This window comes from Marmota marmota, unplaced genomic scaffold (genome assembly GCF_001458135.2).
Source record: "Marmota marmota marmota unplaced genomic scaffold, marMar, whole genome shotgun sequence".
Taxonomy (NCBI): Eukaryota; Metazoa; Chordata; class Mammalia; order Rodentia; family Sciuridae; genus Marmota; species Marmota marmota.
Window position 1 is genome coordinate 4,270,129 of NW_025999862.1, and position 18,217 is coordinate 4,288,345.

The window sequence follows — 18,217 nt, forward strand, 5'->3', positions numbered from 1 at the left end:
GCCCCTTGGTTCAATCCAGCACCACCCCAAAAAAAAAAAAAAAAAATTCGACACTGAATGACATTCCATTTATAATCTGAAAATGAATAAATACTAGTAAAACTTTAACAAAAATCAAATGAAGAATTATTTGGCTATTTGTAATCTAACTTTTTTTATTTTTTAGGGGGTAGGGCAACTAGAGATTGAGCCCAACGGTGCTTAACCACTAAATCACATTCCCATCCTCCTTTTGAATATTTTTTCTTTTTTCTTTTGAGACAGGGTCTCATTAAGTTGCTTAGGGCCTCAGTAAATTGCTGAGGTTGGCTCTGAACTTGCAATCCTAGATTACAAGTGAGCCCACCATATTTTTATGTGACTTTTGAGAATATACTCTAATCAGTACATGAATAACTATCCAGGAGGAAAAGTACACCTCAAAAAAGAAGATGAATCCAGCACCATCAAAACAAACACAGTATGAGCATAAATATTTAAGACAAAAAGGCATATGTTCTTTTGTAGACTAGGACAAATTTGATATGTTTTTTCTGTTTGTAGCCTGAATGAAATTTTCCTCCAGTCTGTCCAACCTCACTTGGCTTTTATTCACTCAGAGTCTCTGGGACCATTCCTAGAAATCACAGAATGAGGGTTAAGGATGTAGCTTAGTGGACGAGCACTTGCTTAGACTGATATTTAACCTAACCCCTGAGTTTAATATTGAAGTAGGGAATGTGGGTGGTGCAGCAGGGGGAACAGAAAAAGAGTAAACGGGGAAAAAAAACAAAAAACACAGAATTGATATGAGTCTTTTATTTATTTGTTTTCTCTGGGGATTGAACCTGGGGCAGTTTACCGCTGAGTTATATCCTCAGTCCATTTTCTTTTGAGATGGGTTCTCACTAAATTGCTGAAGATCTTCCTGAGGGTTGCTAGGGCTGGCCTTGAACTTCCTCTTGCCTCAGCCTCCAGAGTTGCTGGATTACAGGCATGTACCAGGCAGCCATGGTCTGTTTTGGACATAGGTCTCAAAACATTGGATATATCCATGCTTTCATAATAACTGTATGACTGTATGTGAACTGGTTTAGTGAGAATCCAGTCCTGAAATTAATCTGATTCTCTCTAGGCAAAATGCTACACAACAGTTCCTGGGTATGCAAACCAGCGGCCCCATGTGTGCCTTTGATGGTGTGAATAAACACTGCTGTATGAACACACGTCTTTTACGGTTTTTGCCAGTTTATGACATAATGTGCAAATTAAAAGCATTTGTTTAATTAGGAAAAAAAATTATTAAATTTACATGAACCCCTTTGTATTCTCAAATTATTTTCTTCCAATTTACATATTTGCTTGTTCATTGTTTTTTAAGCTGCTATACTCTCAGCACCCACCCACCCCAAATTCCCCAGGCATGGTGACAGACCTGGAATCCCAGCAGTCAGGAGGCTAATGGGAGGATTTAGAGTTCAAAGGCAGCCTCAACAACTTATTGAGGCCCTAAGCAAATCAGCAAGACCCCGGACTCTAAATAAATATGAAAAAGGGCTGTGGATGGGCTTACTGGGTCAATCCCAGGTACAAAAAAAAAAAAAAAAAAAATCCCCCTACCTACTGATCCAATACATCCAAATGTCTGTAACACTATCAAAATGCCACTTTTTCTCCTCTCCCAAAGATGGTTTAGTATTTAATCAATCAATTCAATTTGCAACATGTTGCTACAAGTAATAGTGTTGTACAATTACCAGTTTTTTAAAAAGTATCATTTTACCAATGATTTCTTTTACTAACTATAACTGCAGGCAACAGAAATCTGTAGCAACTCTGTGAACTCCTATTTCTTGTAGCTTAAGGGAATTTAAAATAAACAAGGTATCTCAACTGTATCTAATTTAGTCTTTTAAAATCTGTACTTGTATATATATTAAAATTTACAAATTAAGGGAATAGTTCTCACAGATACCAAACACATTTCCTTAAAGGATGTTTTCCCTATCTCCCACTTTTTGTTATTCTTTCCTTCAAAGCATTCACTGCAATTTGGAATTTATTTGTCTTTAAATTTTCTACTTGCCTTTCCTCAGTAGCATTTAATCTCCTGAAGAGCAGGAAACACATTGGTCTTAAATTTTTCCAGTATAGCACCAGCATTTAGTATGGGCTCAAAATATATTTAGTAAATATTAATAATGTTATTCAGAACAGATCCCTTCTGAAACATTTAATAGAGGCTTGGTAATGGTCCTAAATATTTTGAAAATCACTATGTCATGCCAACTGAGAGCATGTACAAATGTGACTCATTTATTTATGATTTGATTCTTTTTAAAACACGTTTCCAAATGACATGTAGTTATACTATATACAAGTATCCTGTCCTTTGCTAGTGATACAGGCTTTATGTCCCCCACTCCCCGAATGGCTAGCTCTTCCTCTTTATCAGCATCATCAAGGAAGGAAACAGTGGAGAGCAGGGCTGCCAGTGCAGAACCAGCAGCAAGATCATGTTGTTTCTTTCTTTCTTTCTTTCTTTCTTTCTTTCTTTCTTTCTTTCTTTCTTTCTTTTCTTTTTCTTTTCTTTTTCTTTCTTTTTTTTTTTTAATAGATCAGTCTCTGTAGACACTTTCCTGGTTTAAAATTCAATGACATTTCTTTATATTTGTTCACCCAGTTCTTTCAAAGATATTTTATAACCAAATAGCTAGAAAATGTACCCTGACTGCCAAGGTCTTCTCCTTAAGATGCTCACACTTTTGGTTTTGAGGTGATTTTTAAATTAAGACACAAATTGCAAATATAGTATAGAGTGTTTTGTTTGTTTGTTTGTTTGTATTCCAGAGGGAATTAAAGGCAGGGTCTTGCAAATGGTGATCAACATTCTACAGTGAACCACATCCCCAGCAGTATAGAATTCTTATATAGCAATCACACAGCCTCATCGAATGTTACCATCCTCATGATCATGATTTGGGTCCTCCTTTTGACCCAACAGTAAGTACAGCCCTCCTAGCTACTAGTAATGCTGAATATGTTCAGGTCCACATTCCAGCTTCTATACATTCATATGCATTCCAGGAAGCTGACCTCGATACAGTTCATCAGAAAACTTCCTTTCCCTCTCTATGGCTTCCCATTGGGGTTGACCATTGAAAACAGGAGAAGGCTGGAGGCCAGGGTTTTATTCCCCGCCATGATTCCATGTAGAAGTCCCCCTCTAAGAATAACCACAAGAGAAATCTGTGATCATAGCTGGATATCCTGGCCCACAGCAGTAATCCCAGGGACTCTGGTGACAAAAGCAGGAAGATCAAGTTCAAAGCCTGCCTCAGCAACTTAGCAAGGCGCTGTCTCAAAATAAAAAATAAAAAGCTGTGTACATAGTTCAGTGGTAGAGCACCCCTTGGTTCAATCTCTGGTACTGTACAAAATGGAAACAATAACAAAAAACTTTCTCCTTCTGTTCAGCTACCACTCCACCTGAGTTCCTTCCCCCACTCCTCTGCCCTTCCAGCCCAGTCATAATAGCTTTCTGCCTTCTTTAGCCCTGTTATCTTTTACCATCATTAGCTATTTTTTAAATTCTGCTCACACCTCTAAAATATTCCCTTTAGCCAGGCAATGGTGCATACCTGTAATCCCAGTGGCTCAGGAGACTGAGATAGAAGGATCACAAGTTCAAAGTCAGCCTTAACAATTTAGAGAGGCCCTAAGCAAATCAGTGAGACCCAGCTAAGGACTAGGGGCTGGGGTTGTGGCTCAGTGACAGAGTGCTTGCCTAGCATGTGTGAGGCACTGGGTTCGATTCTTCTGTGTGTGTTTGTGTGTGTATTTTTAAAGGGCTAGGGATGTGGCTTAGTGGTAAAGCACCCCAGTATAAATCCATAAATAAGTAAAATGTTCCCTTTATGAAATTTTGCTCAAACTGATTGTGCCAATTTTCTCCAGGGAAAAAGACTACCAATCAAAGTTTTATACTACCTTAAAAACTGACTTTCTCTAAGGAAATATATCCCCCTAAGTCATCCCCTCTGCCATACACACAAAGTGAAAAATATTAACATAAATGTTTCTTTCAAAAGGAATTCCAAGGCATGTAGTGACAACCAAGTTCATGAATCATGAACTGAAAACTAGTTCATACTTCTACTGTAGTCAAGAATCAAGCTAGTCAAATGGTGCACATCTGTAATCCTATCTACTCAGGAGGCTGAGGCAGGAGGCTAGCAAGTTAATTAGCAGGCCAAATTTGGCAATTTAGCAAGATCCTGTCTCAAAACAAAAAATTCATATCTCTTTATTTTGTATCTGAACCATTGTATCTCAGCAGTAGAGAGCTTGCCTACCATGCATGAGAGAGTAGGTTTGATAATTGCTTGCTTGCGCACACACACACACACACAAACAAAGTCTTATGTTTCCTAGTACAGCATGGCTAAGAAGTTGCCATCCGTATGTGAAAATAACAATGATTACCACCCAACCCTGCCTCTCATATTTGATATTTGATGCCTCACTGGCCATAAAGCATTAGGAAGGAAACACTTCAGCAAGAGGAAGATTACAAAAAAATAGACATCACTACTTAAAGCTTTAAATTTTGAAGTACAATTGAATGAATGTAGGTATACATTTAAATAACAATTTCATTTAGCCTCACTCAGAAACTTAGAGAGGCCTTCAACCCTGCAACTGGATTCAATAGGGACCAGGTTCAGAGCAGAATGGAATAACCCTCAAATTCTATACCCAATTTCCTCCTTGTAATTATTCAAACACCTGGCTACTTTCTAAGAAATGATAAAGGTAAACAATTATTCATAGTACCTACACCAACCACTCTGCAAAGGGACACGGGGGATTTGAAGATCTAAGGAACCAGAATCAAAGAAAGCAGACTGGATCTTTGATTCAATGCCAAAGCAAGGACAAAGAATTATGAAAAGAGTCCAATTTATAACCTGTAGATTCCCATCACTGAATCTCTAGGGAGAATCCAGGTAGAATATCTAGGTCCTTATGCATTAAAACCTAAACTGATCTAGGTGCAGTGATACAGACCTATAATGCCTGAGGCAGGAAAATAACAAGTTAAAGACCAACGTGGGCAACTTAGGGAGAGTCTGATGTTGTTCAGTGGAGCAGTGCCACAAAAGCCACAAAACAAAACCTTAAAAATTCATAGTCTTTTCCTACTCTCCCTCCTTTCTCAAACACACTTGCCATCTTTTTTAGGGTTATATAATATTCTACATCTGTCTAGCTGAATTTTAATCTGAAGGCTTTTAACATTCTTCTGTGCAGAAGAAAAACAAAGCTTGGAAAAGGAGTGTGTGTGTGTGTGTGTGTAAAGTTTTTAAAAATTGAAGTGCCTATATCAAAACAATTAATTTTTTCTCTTAGAGCATTTTCCTTGCCTTCATTACTTTAATAACTATGGAGGGAAAGTAAACAATTCAGTTCTGCTTGCTAGGACAGATGACATACGGCCACTAACAGGTACTTAAAAATAAATTTACAAGAATTCACGATTCCCAAAAGCAACACATGGTATATTTACTTCTCAAATTTATTTCAAGTGACAGAACACTCACAGATTAACATAATAAACAGAACTAAATAGCACTCCCAAAGCCCAATTCCTAGCAAAGGTGGGAAATGACTTACTGTCTATTTGTTTCTACATGTAGACTCTTTTTTTTTTTCCAAGACTGAAACTATTCTCATGCAAAACTTAATGCTTGAGATAGATTTACCCAATACACAAAGTATATAGAGATCTAAGAAGGACTCCACAGATGAGAGAAGGGAAGGGCGTGAAAGGAGGCAGATGAATCAATATGAAGCAGAAAAACAGAAGGTGGTTAAATTTGTCTTGAAAATAACCACTATTCATTTTGTCCAGGCCCTAAGAGAATTTGTGCCAAGCAATTTCATTCATTTCACAGTGTCTCGCACATTGCTGACTGTGTGGTATATATGAAATAAATACTTGTTGGTTGATGAAAAATGTACATGCCAACACTGTGTATACACAGGAAACAGAAACTCAAGGTGGTCAGCCAAATTAGAAATCAACACAAGGTTTGGTTCTAATGTAAACACTTTCAACTCACACAACTAGGGAGACAAACAAGATAAAATTCTGCCATAGTCATGGTTCAAGATGTTGTTCCTCTTTGAGGCTAAAACTATTTGCAAAAGACAAGTTACAATTAGGTAAAATATTTTAAATTAAATATATACAATGTAATTTTACAAACCAATTTTTTATTGCTTGCTATTTCTTCTTGAGATAAAAATGTTGCTAAAATTTAGAGTAGCAATATGCCACTTGAAAGCTTAAGCACATAAGCACCTATTTGCAAGACTAATGCTAGCCTTGAACTTTTAGTGATGCCATATGCTTTTAAATTAACCCTTCTAAATACTGTACAAAGCTTATAACATGGATTGTTAGCTTATAACCAAATTAGGTTACTGTTAAATACTCATCAGTCAATCTATAGAATATAAAGAAAACATTCTTATTCCTATAGCTATAAGAATGCCAAAATTAAAGATGATATAATGAGAATTATATTAAGCAATTATAATCTGGCTGTAAGATCTCAAGACTTACACATTTTAAGTTGAACTAAAATCTCTAAGAACCTTTTCTCTTTGGGAAAATAATCACACATTTTAAAATAGTCTTTAATGGATGGTCGATTAAAATCACAATGGATCTTAGCTGTCAACTTCAAATAGTACCTTTCTCCTAAAAAGCTTAAGTACACACACCAGCTTAAGTACACACACTGGTGCAACAACACAAATGCAGATGTTACAAAGGGGGATATAAAGAAAAATGAATTTTATTCACAACACTTTGCATATAAACTTTTCCTTCTGCAGACTTCTGGGAGTTGAAAATAAAGGGTGCTAATATGCACATTATGCAGTACATCAGAAAAAAAAAAAAAGAAAAAAACTTGAGTGAAAATTCATTAATCTACTAAAAATCTGGGAGAATACACATCCACTGTATTCCATATTTACCCTCAGGTGACAGAAAAAAAAATTATATGAAATGGAAAAAAAATAAATATTATTTAATCAACAGCTGATTACCTTTAAAACTTTGGGCTTCTTTTCCCTCTGGGGCCTCTTGTTTTCTTTTATAACCTAAAAAAAAAAAAAAAAAAAAAAAAATCAAATTGGAAAATGAGCCTCCATCAAGAAAAAAAATTAGCTCCCACTCCCCCCCAATTTTTTGACTATTTCTCTGTAAAACTATTTATACCATTTAAAAATCATCAACATGTTTGCTAGGCAGAACCTAAAAATCTTATGTAAAATGTATACTTTAAAGTCACTAAAAAAATTTTTTTCTATTAAGATGAGGTAGGGAAATACCCTTTTTTCCCCTTAAAGTCTGTCTTAATTAGCCTCTGCATTCTTCACAGCGAAGCCCACGAGGTAGCCATCTTGCTTGCTTCTGCAGAGGAAGCCTCTACAGTGGAACAGTTCTGCAAACTGCTTTTGGTATTATTATCATGGTGTTTAAAGGCAGCCCTGGCCTGCCAGCACTGTAGACGTGCTGGGCATGCCTTTTGCAAAAACAGCCCCACAAAGAGTGCAGCCAATGGCAATGCAGAGCTTAGCAACTCCAAAGTGATCTTCTCAGCCTAGCCCTTCCTAGACAAAGGATCTCCTGTGCGGCTCTGCTCTCACCACAGGACACAGGCAGCCACAAGCTGCGACATGGAGTTCTCTGCAGAGGATCTGGTCGCGCGGAAATCACAGGAGGCTTCAGCAAAAACAATGCACACAAATCCCCCAGGTCGCCACCATTGGATCCATGGTGGAGTCTTCCTGATTAGTAACCTCTTGGTGGCTCCAAGGGTAGGTCTCCATGGGGGAGGGGTGTGCGGTTCGACCTCCAACATACAGGAGACATAACTAAGCCTAGGGGGGCATTTGGGCTTGCTGAAACTCTGGAAGGTATTGTGCATTTTTACTTTATAAGGCAAGGCGAAATATTGGCGATATTTAAGGCAGGGAGGTTATGTGAGGACAGTGTAGGCTCAGCTGTTGGGCTGCGTGTCTCATTCCTTGGAACCACACCTCTTTGCAGCAGGCGCTCTGCCCAGAAACACAGCAATTTGATTTCTGTCAATAAATGTCCAATGACAAAGGCAGATTAAAAAACAACAATAAAGCCACTTAAAAGGAAAAGGACAGGATGAAGACAAGGAGAAGGGGTGGCGTTTTAAAAATACACTTGCCACTGTCTAGAGAGAAAAGATTTCTCTCTCTTGCTATGGACATTTCTGATGACTGTCAATTACAAAGAAATCCCTGATTAACCAGAAGGCAGATTCTGACTTGTACCTGTAGGACAAAAGGGCACTTTTGGCTCCTTTCTCTCCCAAGATCATCAGCTGTCACTGAGCATTTCTCTGCAAAACTGACAAGCGGATGCCCACGTGGAGCCTGCCTGTGGAGCCTGCCTGTGCACCCGCTTAGTGGTCAGGCACAGCCACTGGCTTCCCAGGGACTAGGAGAGGTATCTGAGCCAGGGATGGAACAAACCACCCACATTCACAAGACCCCCTCATATGGGACTGCCCAGTGGGTGGTAGGCACAGAGAGCTGGCACCATAGTTGACACCTGCCAGACACTGGGAAAGGGAGGAACAGAAAATTCTCCCTCCCATCAGCCCCCTGGTGTTACAACAGTGGAAGCAAAGGACCAAATCACAAGAAATGGAGCAGTAGTGGTGATCTAGCTGGTCTCAAGGTCACTGCCAAAAAGCAGTGCAGAGACCAATCACAATCAAGTCACAGCCACCTTGATAGCTGCACAGATCTTGGGAAGATAGCCCCAGTTCCATCCTCACAGAGCCAAAGTTTCAGCAGCCCATTTGGAGGATTGGCAGCATGGCTTGCCTGGCTGCTGAGCCAAAGAAGGGTTTTCCACTTGCAGTTGGATTCAGAACAGATTCCCACAACCAAAAATTGGGAACAGAGTGAGGGCCGGAAAGCCTGCTTTTCATAACCCTTGGTTGCTCCTCTTTCAGTTTGCCACGAAAGCACGCTTTGCTTGTTGAATTGTGAAGTCCAACCTGCCTTGTTTTCCCACTTACTCTTTTGGAGCTGGGAATTGAACTCAGTGTGACATGCATGCTCTACCACTGAGCTATATCCCCAGCCATTATTGCACTTTTAAACTAGCTCTCACAACCACCCACCCTCAAAATTTTTATTTATTTATATATATATATATATATATATATATATATATATATATATATATATTTTAATTTAGAGACAGGATCTCGCNTTATTTTTTTTTAAAGAGAGGGAGAGAGAGAATTTTTTGATATTTATTTTTTAGTTTTCGGTGGACACAACATCTTTATTTGTATGTGGTGCTGAGGATCGAACACAGTGCCCGACGCATGCCAGGAGAGCACGCTACTGCTTGAGCCACATCCCCAGCCCCCCTCAAAATTTTTAATCAGTTCATGTAAGGGAAAAAACCTACTGGGTGTGGTGTTCTCACGTCTTCCTTAAACACTTGTATCAACACCAGTGGATTCTGACTTAACCACATCCACCAGTACAAACACACTAACCAAGCCCATACTACCAAGAACTTCTCTGTGAGGAATGAAGCATGAAGCAGCCATAAAACAGGATCAAATACACTAAGCTTTCAAATACACCATGCTTTTGAAAACAGGTTTAGAGTCTGGTGCAGTGGCACATACCTGTAATTCCTGTGGCTCAGGAGGCTGAGGCAGGAGGATTGCAAGTTCAAAGCCAGCCACAGCAAAAGCCAGGTGCTAAGTAACTCAGTGAGACCTTGTACATGTCCAGCTCTAATAAAATACAAAATAGGGCTGGGGATGTAGCTCAGTGGTTGAATGCCCTGAGTTCAATCGCCAGTGCCAAAAAAATTTTTTTTTCTAAATATTTCTTAATTGTCAATGGACCTTTATTTTTTTGATATGTGGTGCTGAGAATGGAACCCAATGCCTCACAAATGCTAGGCAAGTGCTCTACAACTGTGCCACAACCCTAGCTGCCCCCTTCCCTAAATTTTTTTAAAAGGTTTTAAAAATAGATGTTAGCTTAATCTGTTTTCATTTTTTTTTCAGGCTTTTTTTTTTTTCATTGTAAAATGTATGTAAACTGAGCATCATGACACATGCCTGTTAATCTCAGTGACTTGGGAGGCTTAGGCAAGAGGATCACAAGTTCAAGGCCATCCTCAGCAATCCAAGGAGACCCTGTCTCAAAAACAAAAAGGGCTGGGGATGTAACTCAGTGGCAGTGCACCCATGGGTACAATCCCCAGTAATGAAAAATAAAGAAATAAAATATAAGTAATATAAAATTTATCATTTAATCTATTTTTCCAGTATAATTTGGTAAGATTAAGGGCTAGGGTTGTGGATCAGTGGTAGAGTGCTCAACTAGCATGCATGAGACACTGGGTTTGATCCTCAGCACCACATAAATGTAAAATATTGTGTCTACATAAAAAACTAAAAGATAAATATTAAAAAAAAAAAAAAGATTAAATATGTTCACCATGTCTTACAGCCATTTCCACACCTCTTTTAGTCACTCAAACATTAGATCTACCTATTCTCCTCCATTTGTCATTTTGGGGCTATCAGTTTGTAAAAATGTCTGGTTTTAAAAGAAATCCAGGGCAAGGGGTGGTGGCTCAGTGGTAGAGTGCTTTCCTGGCATGTGTGAGGAACTGGGTCCAATACTCAGTACCACATAAACATAAATTGTGTCCATATTTTTAAAAAATATTTAATAATAATAATAATAATAATAAGAAGAAGAAGAAGAAGAAGAAGAAGAGGAAGAAGAAGAAAGAAGAAGAATTGATCATGCCTTTTATCAGAGATTTGATTTTTTTCCCCCAGTGGGAATTGAATTCCAGGCGTCCTGAATGCCAGCCAAGTGCTCTATTACTGAGTACATGCCCAGCTCTTTTTACTTATTTATTTTTATTATTTTGAGACAGGATCATGCTAAACTGCCCTGGCTGGCTTCAAATCTGTAATTCTCCTCCCCCAGCCACCCCAGTAGCTTGTATTACAGTCATGTGCCATGATGCTAACCCCTATCAGAGACTTTATTTTCTGTTCCCTTTTTTTCTTGGTACCTGGGTTTGAATCTAGGGGCACTTATCCACTGAACCACATTCCCAGCCCTTTTTATTTTGAAACAAGATCTTGCTAAATTGCTAACAAAGGCTTTGAACTTGTGATTCTCCTGCCTTAACCTCCAAAGTCACTGTGATTACAGGTGTGGGTTACCACACCCACCTCCTATCAGAAACGTTTTCAAATTAGTTTGGTTTCACTTCTTGTGACACATAAAAACTGACTGACAATAGAGAATCATCCTGGGTGACTGGGTTAAGCAAAGCCTTAGTACAGCTATTCCCTGGTTTCCCTCTAAGGCTACTGTATTCCTGTATCCCTCCAAGGAGCCAGGTCCACCAGCATCCATCCACTTCTCTGCAGAAGTCCTGTCTACTGTTGGTTAAATAAGTTCCTTTTTTTTTTTTTTAAAGGGACAGGGGTGTTGGCGATTGAATCCAGGGCCAGCAAATGCTCTACCACTTAACCACATCCCAGTCCTAAAAATTTTGCTTCTTATTACTAGTCTGGTTTGTATAATAATCATTTTCTTTTCTTTTTTCCTACCTTCCTTCCTTTCTTTCCTTTTTTCCCCCTTCTGTTTTTAAAAGAAGTCTGGTCCCATGTGGTGGTGCACACCTGTAATGCCAGCAACCACCAAGGCTGAGGCAGGAGGAGCTCAAATTCAAAGCCAGCCTCAGCAACGTAGAGAGACCTAGTCTCAAAAGAAAAAATAAAGAAGACTGGAAATGTAACTCAGTAGTAGAGCATCCCTGGGTTCAATCCCCAGTTCCAAAGAAAAAAATAACAGGTAGGGTGAAAACACCAGCATCTCCAAACCAAATCCTCTAAATAAGTTTGAAACTAAAATTTAAACAATTGTGTTATTGTTCAGATTTACATGAAAAAAGTGCTTCACCTATCTTTGTTTGCTTACAAAGTGGTGGTGGCAGGGAGTGGCTGGGGATTGAACCCAGGGATGTTTTACCAATAAGTTATATCCACAATCCATTCTATTTTTTATTTTTAGAAAGAATCTTGCTAAATTGCTGAGGCCTCACAAAGTAGCTAAGGCTGGACTTGAACTTATGATCCTCTTGCCCCTGTCTCCCAAAGTCAAAGGAATTACAGGAGTGCTCCCCGACACCTGGCTATACTAAACATTCTCTCAGTCACTTACCATGCATGTGATAAATGAAAGTGGTTTTACATGTTTTGAAAAGAAAGCATTACTATTTACTCCTGGCTCATTCAGCTATCTTATACAAGATCATTGTTCTTGGTGGGATAAAAATCTTAAGGTGCTATTAACTTTACTGCACCTAATTTCCAATTGGTGCAATTACAAAAATGGAGAACTGTGGCTGTCACTAATTAATAAAACTATGTACAAGTGAACAAAATAGTGAGCAATTAAAACTCATTTTGTATAAAAATTGGAGATCTTCACAGCACCCAATATTTTAGGGCAATGGAAACTTTCCCAGATAAATCTACTATCAAACAAGATTGCTGCAAGAGATAAGACACAAACTCCATCACACCATCCTAACATAATCTTATATTTATGAATTTTAAAAGTACACAAAATTTTCATTTCCAATGATATTGGAATTGGTAATTTGGAACAACTCTCTGGCTACAGATAATTTAAAAAGCTGGGCAAAATATAAAATCATCTGCTTGAGGGAATGGAAGAGTGAAATATTACTATGGTACTCAAGAATTACCAGACCATGATTCAGAGGTGAATGAGGACTAGGGAAGGAAATACAAGTAAAATGAAAAATGGAGAAAAATAGGTAAAAAGATAGTCAAAGGAAAACACTGAAGTTGAAAGTGTTTGATTCATGTTTAAAATCTTTTATAGCTGAGTACCTGGAGTCCAAGTTATTCAGGAGGCTGAGGTAAGAGAATGGCTTAAACCCAGGAGTTGAAGTCCAGACTGAGTAACATAGCAAGGATAGCAAGGAAGGCTCTGTTTCTCTCTTTCTCTCTCTTTTTTTTTTTTTTTGTTGTTGTTGGTGTTGTTGTACCAGGGACTGAAGCCAGGGGCATTAACCAGCACCTCACAAACATTTTCAAAAAACTCCACATCATGTACAATCACAAGAATGGGATCCTAATTAGAATAAATTATATTCCATGTATGTATGTCAAAATACACTCTACTGTCAGGTATGTCTAAAATAAAGAAAAATAAACTTTAAAAAATTTAAATTGCATTCCTGTGAAATAAACCTGTAAGATTCTTTTCCTTTCTTTTTTCCCCTTCTTTCTTTCTTTCTTTTTTTTTGCTTCTTTTGTTTGTTTTGCTTGGTTTTTTGGTGGTATTGGGGGTTGTATCCAGGGGTGGTCTTCCACTGAGCAACACAACACCCCCAGTTCTTTTCATTTTGTATTTTAAGATCAGGTCTTGTTAAGGGGCTCCTTCAGCTGCTGAGGCTGACCTCAAACTTGGGATCCTCTTGTGTCATCTTCCTGAGTCTCTGGGATTATAGGTGTATGCACTACACCCAGCTGAACCTAGGATTCCTTCCAAGTTCCGCAGTCTAAAAGACTGCAGTAGTACTCTCCCCACAGTTATCCCTCAACCAGGCCAACTGTTGATTGCACTCCTATCCATCCTGTCTGGGCCCTAAACATTTTGTTTAAGGACATGGGGAATGCCTTCCAAACCAAATCCTCTAATCCTGCATCAACTCTATGGCCCTAGACAATTTACCAAGTCTCTATAAGCCTAAATGTCCATTCATAAATTGGGGGCAGAATATACATTTCATAAGACTGCTGTTAGATTAAATGAGACACCATATGCCAGATATTACTACCTGCAGAAGGAAAGAGAAAAAATAATTTGAGCCAATTCAATCAAACCAGTGAGGTTTCTATACAATAAAGTTCACTTTTTGGATTACAAAAATGAAAAGAAATTCAGCCCAAGCAACTAGATAAAAAAATGAAATATAGAATTACTCAAAATTGAAAACTTTGTTTCAAACATTAGCAAAACAGTGAAAAGATATCATAAAGAGAAAATACTTGGGGCTGGGAACGGTGGTACACACCTGTAATCCCAGAGGCTCAGGAGGCTAAGGCAGGAGGATCAAAAGTTCAAAGCCGGGGCTGGAGTTGTGGCTCAGTAGTAGAGCACTTGCCTTGCATACATGAGGCACTGGGTTCAATCCTCAGCACCACATAAAAACAAACAAATAAATAAATAAAATAAAGATATTGTGTCCATCTATAACTAAAAAAAATTTGAAAAAAAAAAAAATTCAAAGCCAGCCTCAGCAGTTTAGCCAGGTGCTAAGCAACTCAGGGAGACCCTGTCTCTAATAAAATACAAAATAGGGCGAGGGATGTGGCTCAGTGGTCGAGTACCCCAGAGTTCAATCCCTGGTACCCCCTCAAAAAAGACAGAAAATACTTGGAAATTATATATTTTAAAGGGGGTACAAAATCCACAATACATAAAGAATTCTTGACAGTCAAGGACAAAAATATTTTTTTTGGAGGGGTGGTTAAGAGATTGAACCCAGGGCTTGAATGCTAGGCAAGCATGCTACCACTGAACTACATCCCCAACCACAATTAACTAATTTAAGGAATAGGTGAAGAGCAAGATATGTCTCCATATAGAAATGGCTTATTAGCATAAAAAAAGGTAACTCAACTGCATTAACTATTAGAGAAATGCAAATCAAAACCAGAGTTAAGACAGCTTGGTGGCAGGCAGAGGTAAGAAGGTCAAAAGATTGAGGCCAACCCCGGAAAACTTAGCTAGAGACAGTGCTTCCAAATAAGAAATAAAAGTAGCTGGTGATGTAATTCAGTGGTAAGCACCCCTGAATTAAATTCTCAGTGGCGAAAAATAATTGTTTAATTCATTTTTAAAAGTGGAAACTGATGAATGGAAATACAAAATTTTAATGAGTGATACATGAAATATTCTGAGCCATCAAATACAGCAGAGTGCTGAAACATGGCAGGTGAATGATCTTTGAAACATGCTAAGTAGGATTGAAGATGTGGTAGAGCATGAGCCTAGCATGTGTGAGGCCCTGGGTTCAATCCCTAGTGCTAAAAAAGCTAAGTGAATGTATACAACCAAAGATATGAAAAATTGTGCTCTATATATGTAATAAGAATTGTAATGCATTCTGCTGTCATATATAAACAAAAAAAAGAGAGAAAAAAGGTAGATCAATAGAGACAAAAAGCAGATTAATAGTTATCAGGGAATGGGGCGCAGGAGAACTGGTAAATGCTACATAATAGTACTAGGTTTCTATAGGGAGTAATGAAAATGTTCTAGAATTGAATAATGGCAATGACTGTGCACACCATGGAAATACAGATTACTGAATTTTGAGCTGAACACAGCAGAGCACACATACAGGATTACAATCCGAGCTACTCAAGTGGTTGAGGCAGGAGAATTGCAAATTTGAGGCGAGCTTATGCAATTACTGAGATCCTGTTTGAAAATAAAAATAAAAGGGCTGGGGATGCGGCTCAGTGGTTGAGTGCCTCTGAGTTCAATCCCTGGTACCCTCCATAAATAAATAAATGAATTTTTTTAAAGGCTGGGGGCCATACCTCAGTGGTAGAGTGCTGCTGAGTTCAATACCAATTACCACAAATAATAATAATAGTAGTAGTAGTAGCAATAATATTGGTTATTTATTTTTTGTGTGGTAGTAGTAGTAATAATAATGATTATTTAATTATTTTGTGGTAGAAAGGGCAACTCTAATACTTGCTATTTGTGCAAAATTAAACACATTTTTTTAAAAGAGTTTATTCCTAGTCTTCGAACTGAGAATCTTCAAAAGGCCCTGGGTTCAATCTACAACACAAAAAACAAAAATATAAGAATCCTAGTCTAGACCCTCATTAAATATTAGTTTCTGTCCTCCTTTATCAGCTTCCTGTGTTTCAAGTGGAAGAAAGCTGAATTTTGTTAAAATTTATCCACTATGAAGACAGAGACCTGTGGTTGTTGGTTCTTTACAAAGGAAGAAAAAGAAAGGTGGAACACTGTTTTATTCTGTTTTCCCTGTTATATTGATTTTTGCTTTATGGTCTCAGTGTGAACAGGAAGGGTTTCTCAAAAATAGGGTTAGGTAAATAATGAGAGCAATTTAGTTTCTGTCTCCCAGTAGACAAAATCTCCCTATAATTCTGGTATTAGCTTTTATTTTTAATTGGCAGTAGTACTAGGGATTGAAATCAAGGATGTTCTACCACTAAGTAACATCCTTGACTCCTTTTCTTTTCTTTCTTTTTTTTTTTTCCCAGACAGGATCTCACTAAATTGTTGAGGCTGGCCTCAAACTTGTTATACTCCGGCCTCAGCCTCTGAGCTGTATTAACTCTTAGACAAATTACACATGCACAAACAAACCTGTCTCTAAATCTAACCTATATCCATTCTACCAGAAATCCCACAGCTTGGATAAACTGTGGCCTTCTACTATATTGTACTCCTATTTCCTCCTGCCTTGACCCAACATTTGCTCTGTAACAGAAAACTCACCACAAAATGGTACTGTGTATGAAATATGATATACAAATAAGCTCTATAGTGTAAATGTGTAGAACACACCAGAAACACCAAAACCCTCTCATTACATAAGAACAAGAAAACAACTGGGACATGGTCATCTCACTAGAAACCACAGCTATAATTCTGAATCACATGGGAACAGAAAACGAATTCATTCATAATGTATCCTAAGCCTCCAACATCTGCAGGAAAAATGCTCAGTAGATACTAAGAAATGGTGTATCCTGGATACTTCTGAGGACTTCAGTTATTTTCCTCTAAATAGCATGAATAAGGTGGCAAGAGGGAAAAACAGGAGAAAGTAATGAGATGAATACACAAATCTCTTCAAGGATATACCAGCATTTTAAGCAACTACCATATAGCAGATTCAGCAGCAGACTCTTTTACACATCATCTCTGCTCCTTCCTTAGCTCACCCCTGCTTCACAATAGGACGTCCTCAATGGTACAAGTAGGTACATCTCACAATGATACCACAGGGGAAAGGCTGAACTGTCACTGTTTTTCCCTTAAACACAAAATAGTTGTCAGTGCTCTTTTTTTTGTTTGTTTTGTTTTTGCTGCTAGGGATGCAACACCAGAGCCTCCCACATGTAAGGCAAGTGCTCTACCACTGAGCTACATCCCCAGCCAAAGCAGTTGTCAACTGCACTCCACTAAAGGCTGAAGAAAGCCCCATGGTTCTTTCACTTTGGGGAGTGCGGAATATGATTTATGTTTTTCTGAAACCTAATAAGAACTATGGACCAACATCTCTCCAGGAAAATGCATACTACAATTTATTGCATTTGGACACCAAGGTGCATACCTGTAATCCCTGAGACTCTGGAGAATGAGACAAGATGATCACAAGTTCCAGGACAGTCTCAGCAATTTAGTGAGACCCTAAGCAACTTAGGGAAAACCTGTCTCAAAATAAAAAATAAAAAACCAGGGCTGGGGCTGTGGCTCTGTGGTAAAGCACTTGCTTTGCATGTATGAGGCACTGGGTTTGATTCTCAGCACCACATATAAATAAATGAATAAAATAAAGGTCCATCCACAACTTAAAAAAATATTTTTAAAAATAAATAAATAACGAGGCTAGGGTTGTGGCTCAGTGGCAGAGTGCTCACCTGGCACGTGTGAGGCCCTGTGTTCGATCCTCAGCACCACATAAAAATAAATAAATAAAATAAAGGTATTGTGTTCAACTACAATTGAAAAATAAATATTTTTCATTCAAGTCTCCCTGGGCTCAATGCCTGGTACCAAAAAGTGGAAAAAAAAAAAAAAAAAATTGGGAGGGGTGGAGCATGGGGGTAGGAAAGACGGTGGAAATGAGATGGACATCATTACCCTAAGTACATGTATGAAGACACGAATGGATGTGACTTTATGTTGTGTACAACCAGAGGTAGAAAAATTGTGCTCTATATGTGTAATGAATGAATTGTAATGCATTCTGCTGTCATATTACTCGTAGAGTGGTCGGCGTCTCTCAAGGCACACAGGGGAT

The 18,217-nt window shown here is 38.3% G+C and overlaps 1 protein-coding gene across 15 annotated transcripts in view; it reads right to left on the reverse strand.

Moving 5' to 3' along the window:
* Tet1 (tet methylcytosine dioxygenase 1) overlaps positions 1 to 18,217 on the reverse strand; it is a 130,272-nt gene that overhangs the window by 81,570 nt on the left and 30,485 nt on the right. For 9 of the 15 annotated variants that reach the window (XM_048809870.1, XM_015500563.2, XM_048809857.1 and 6 more), the window contains one exon: positions 7,102 to 7,155. In XM_048809870.1, the coding sequence (XP_048665827.1) occupies positions 7,102 to 7,155 (54 nt within the window). Of the gene's footprint in view, positions 1 to 7,101; positions 7,156 to 7,386; positions 7,685 to 7,704; positions 7,845 to 18,217 lie in introns of those variants that run through there. The other 6 variants (XM_048809900.1, XM_048809883.1, XM_048809910.1 and 3 more) reach the window with 2 other exon arrangements.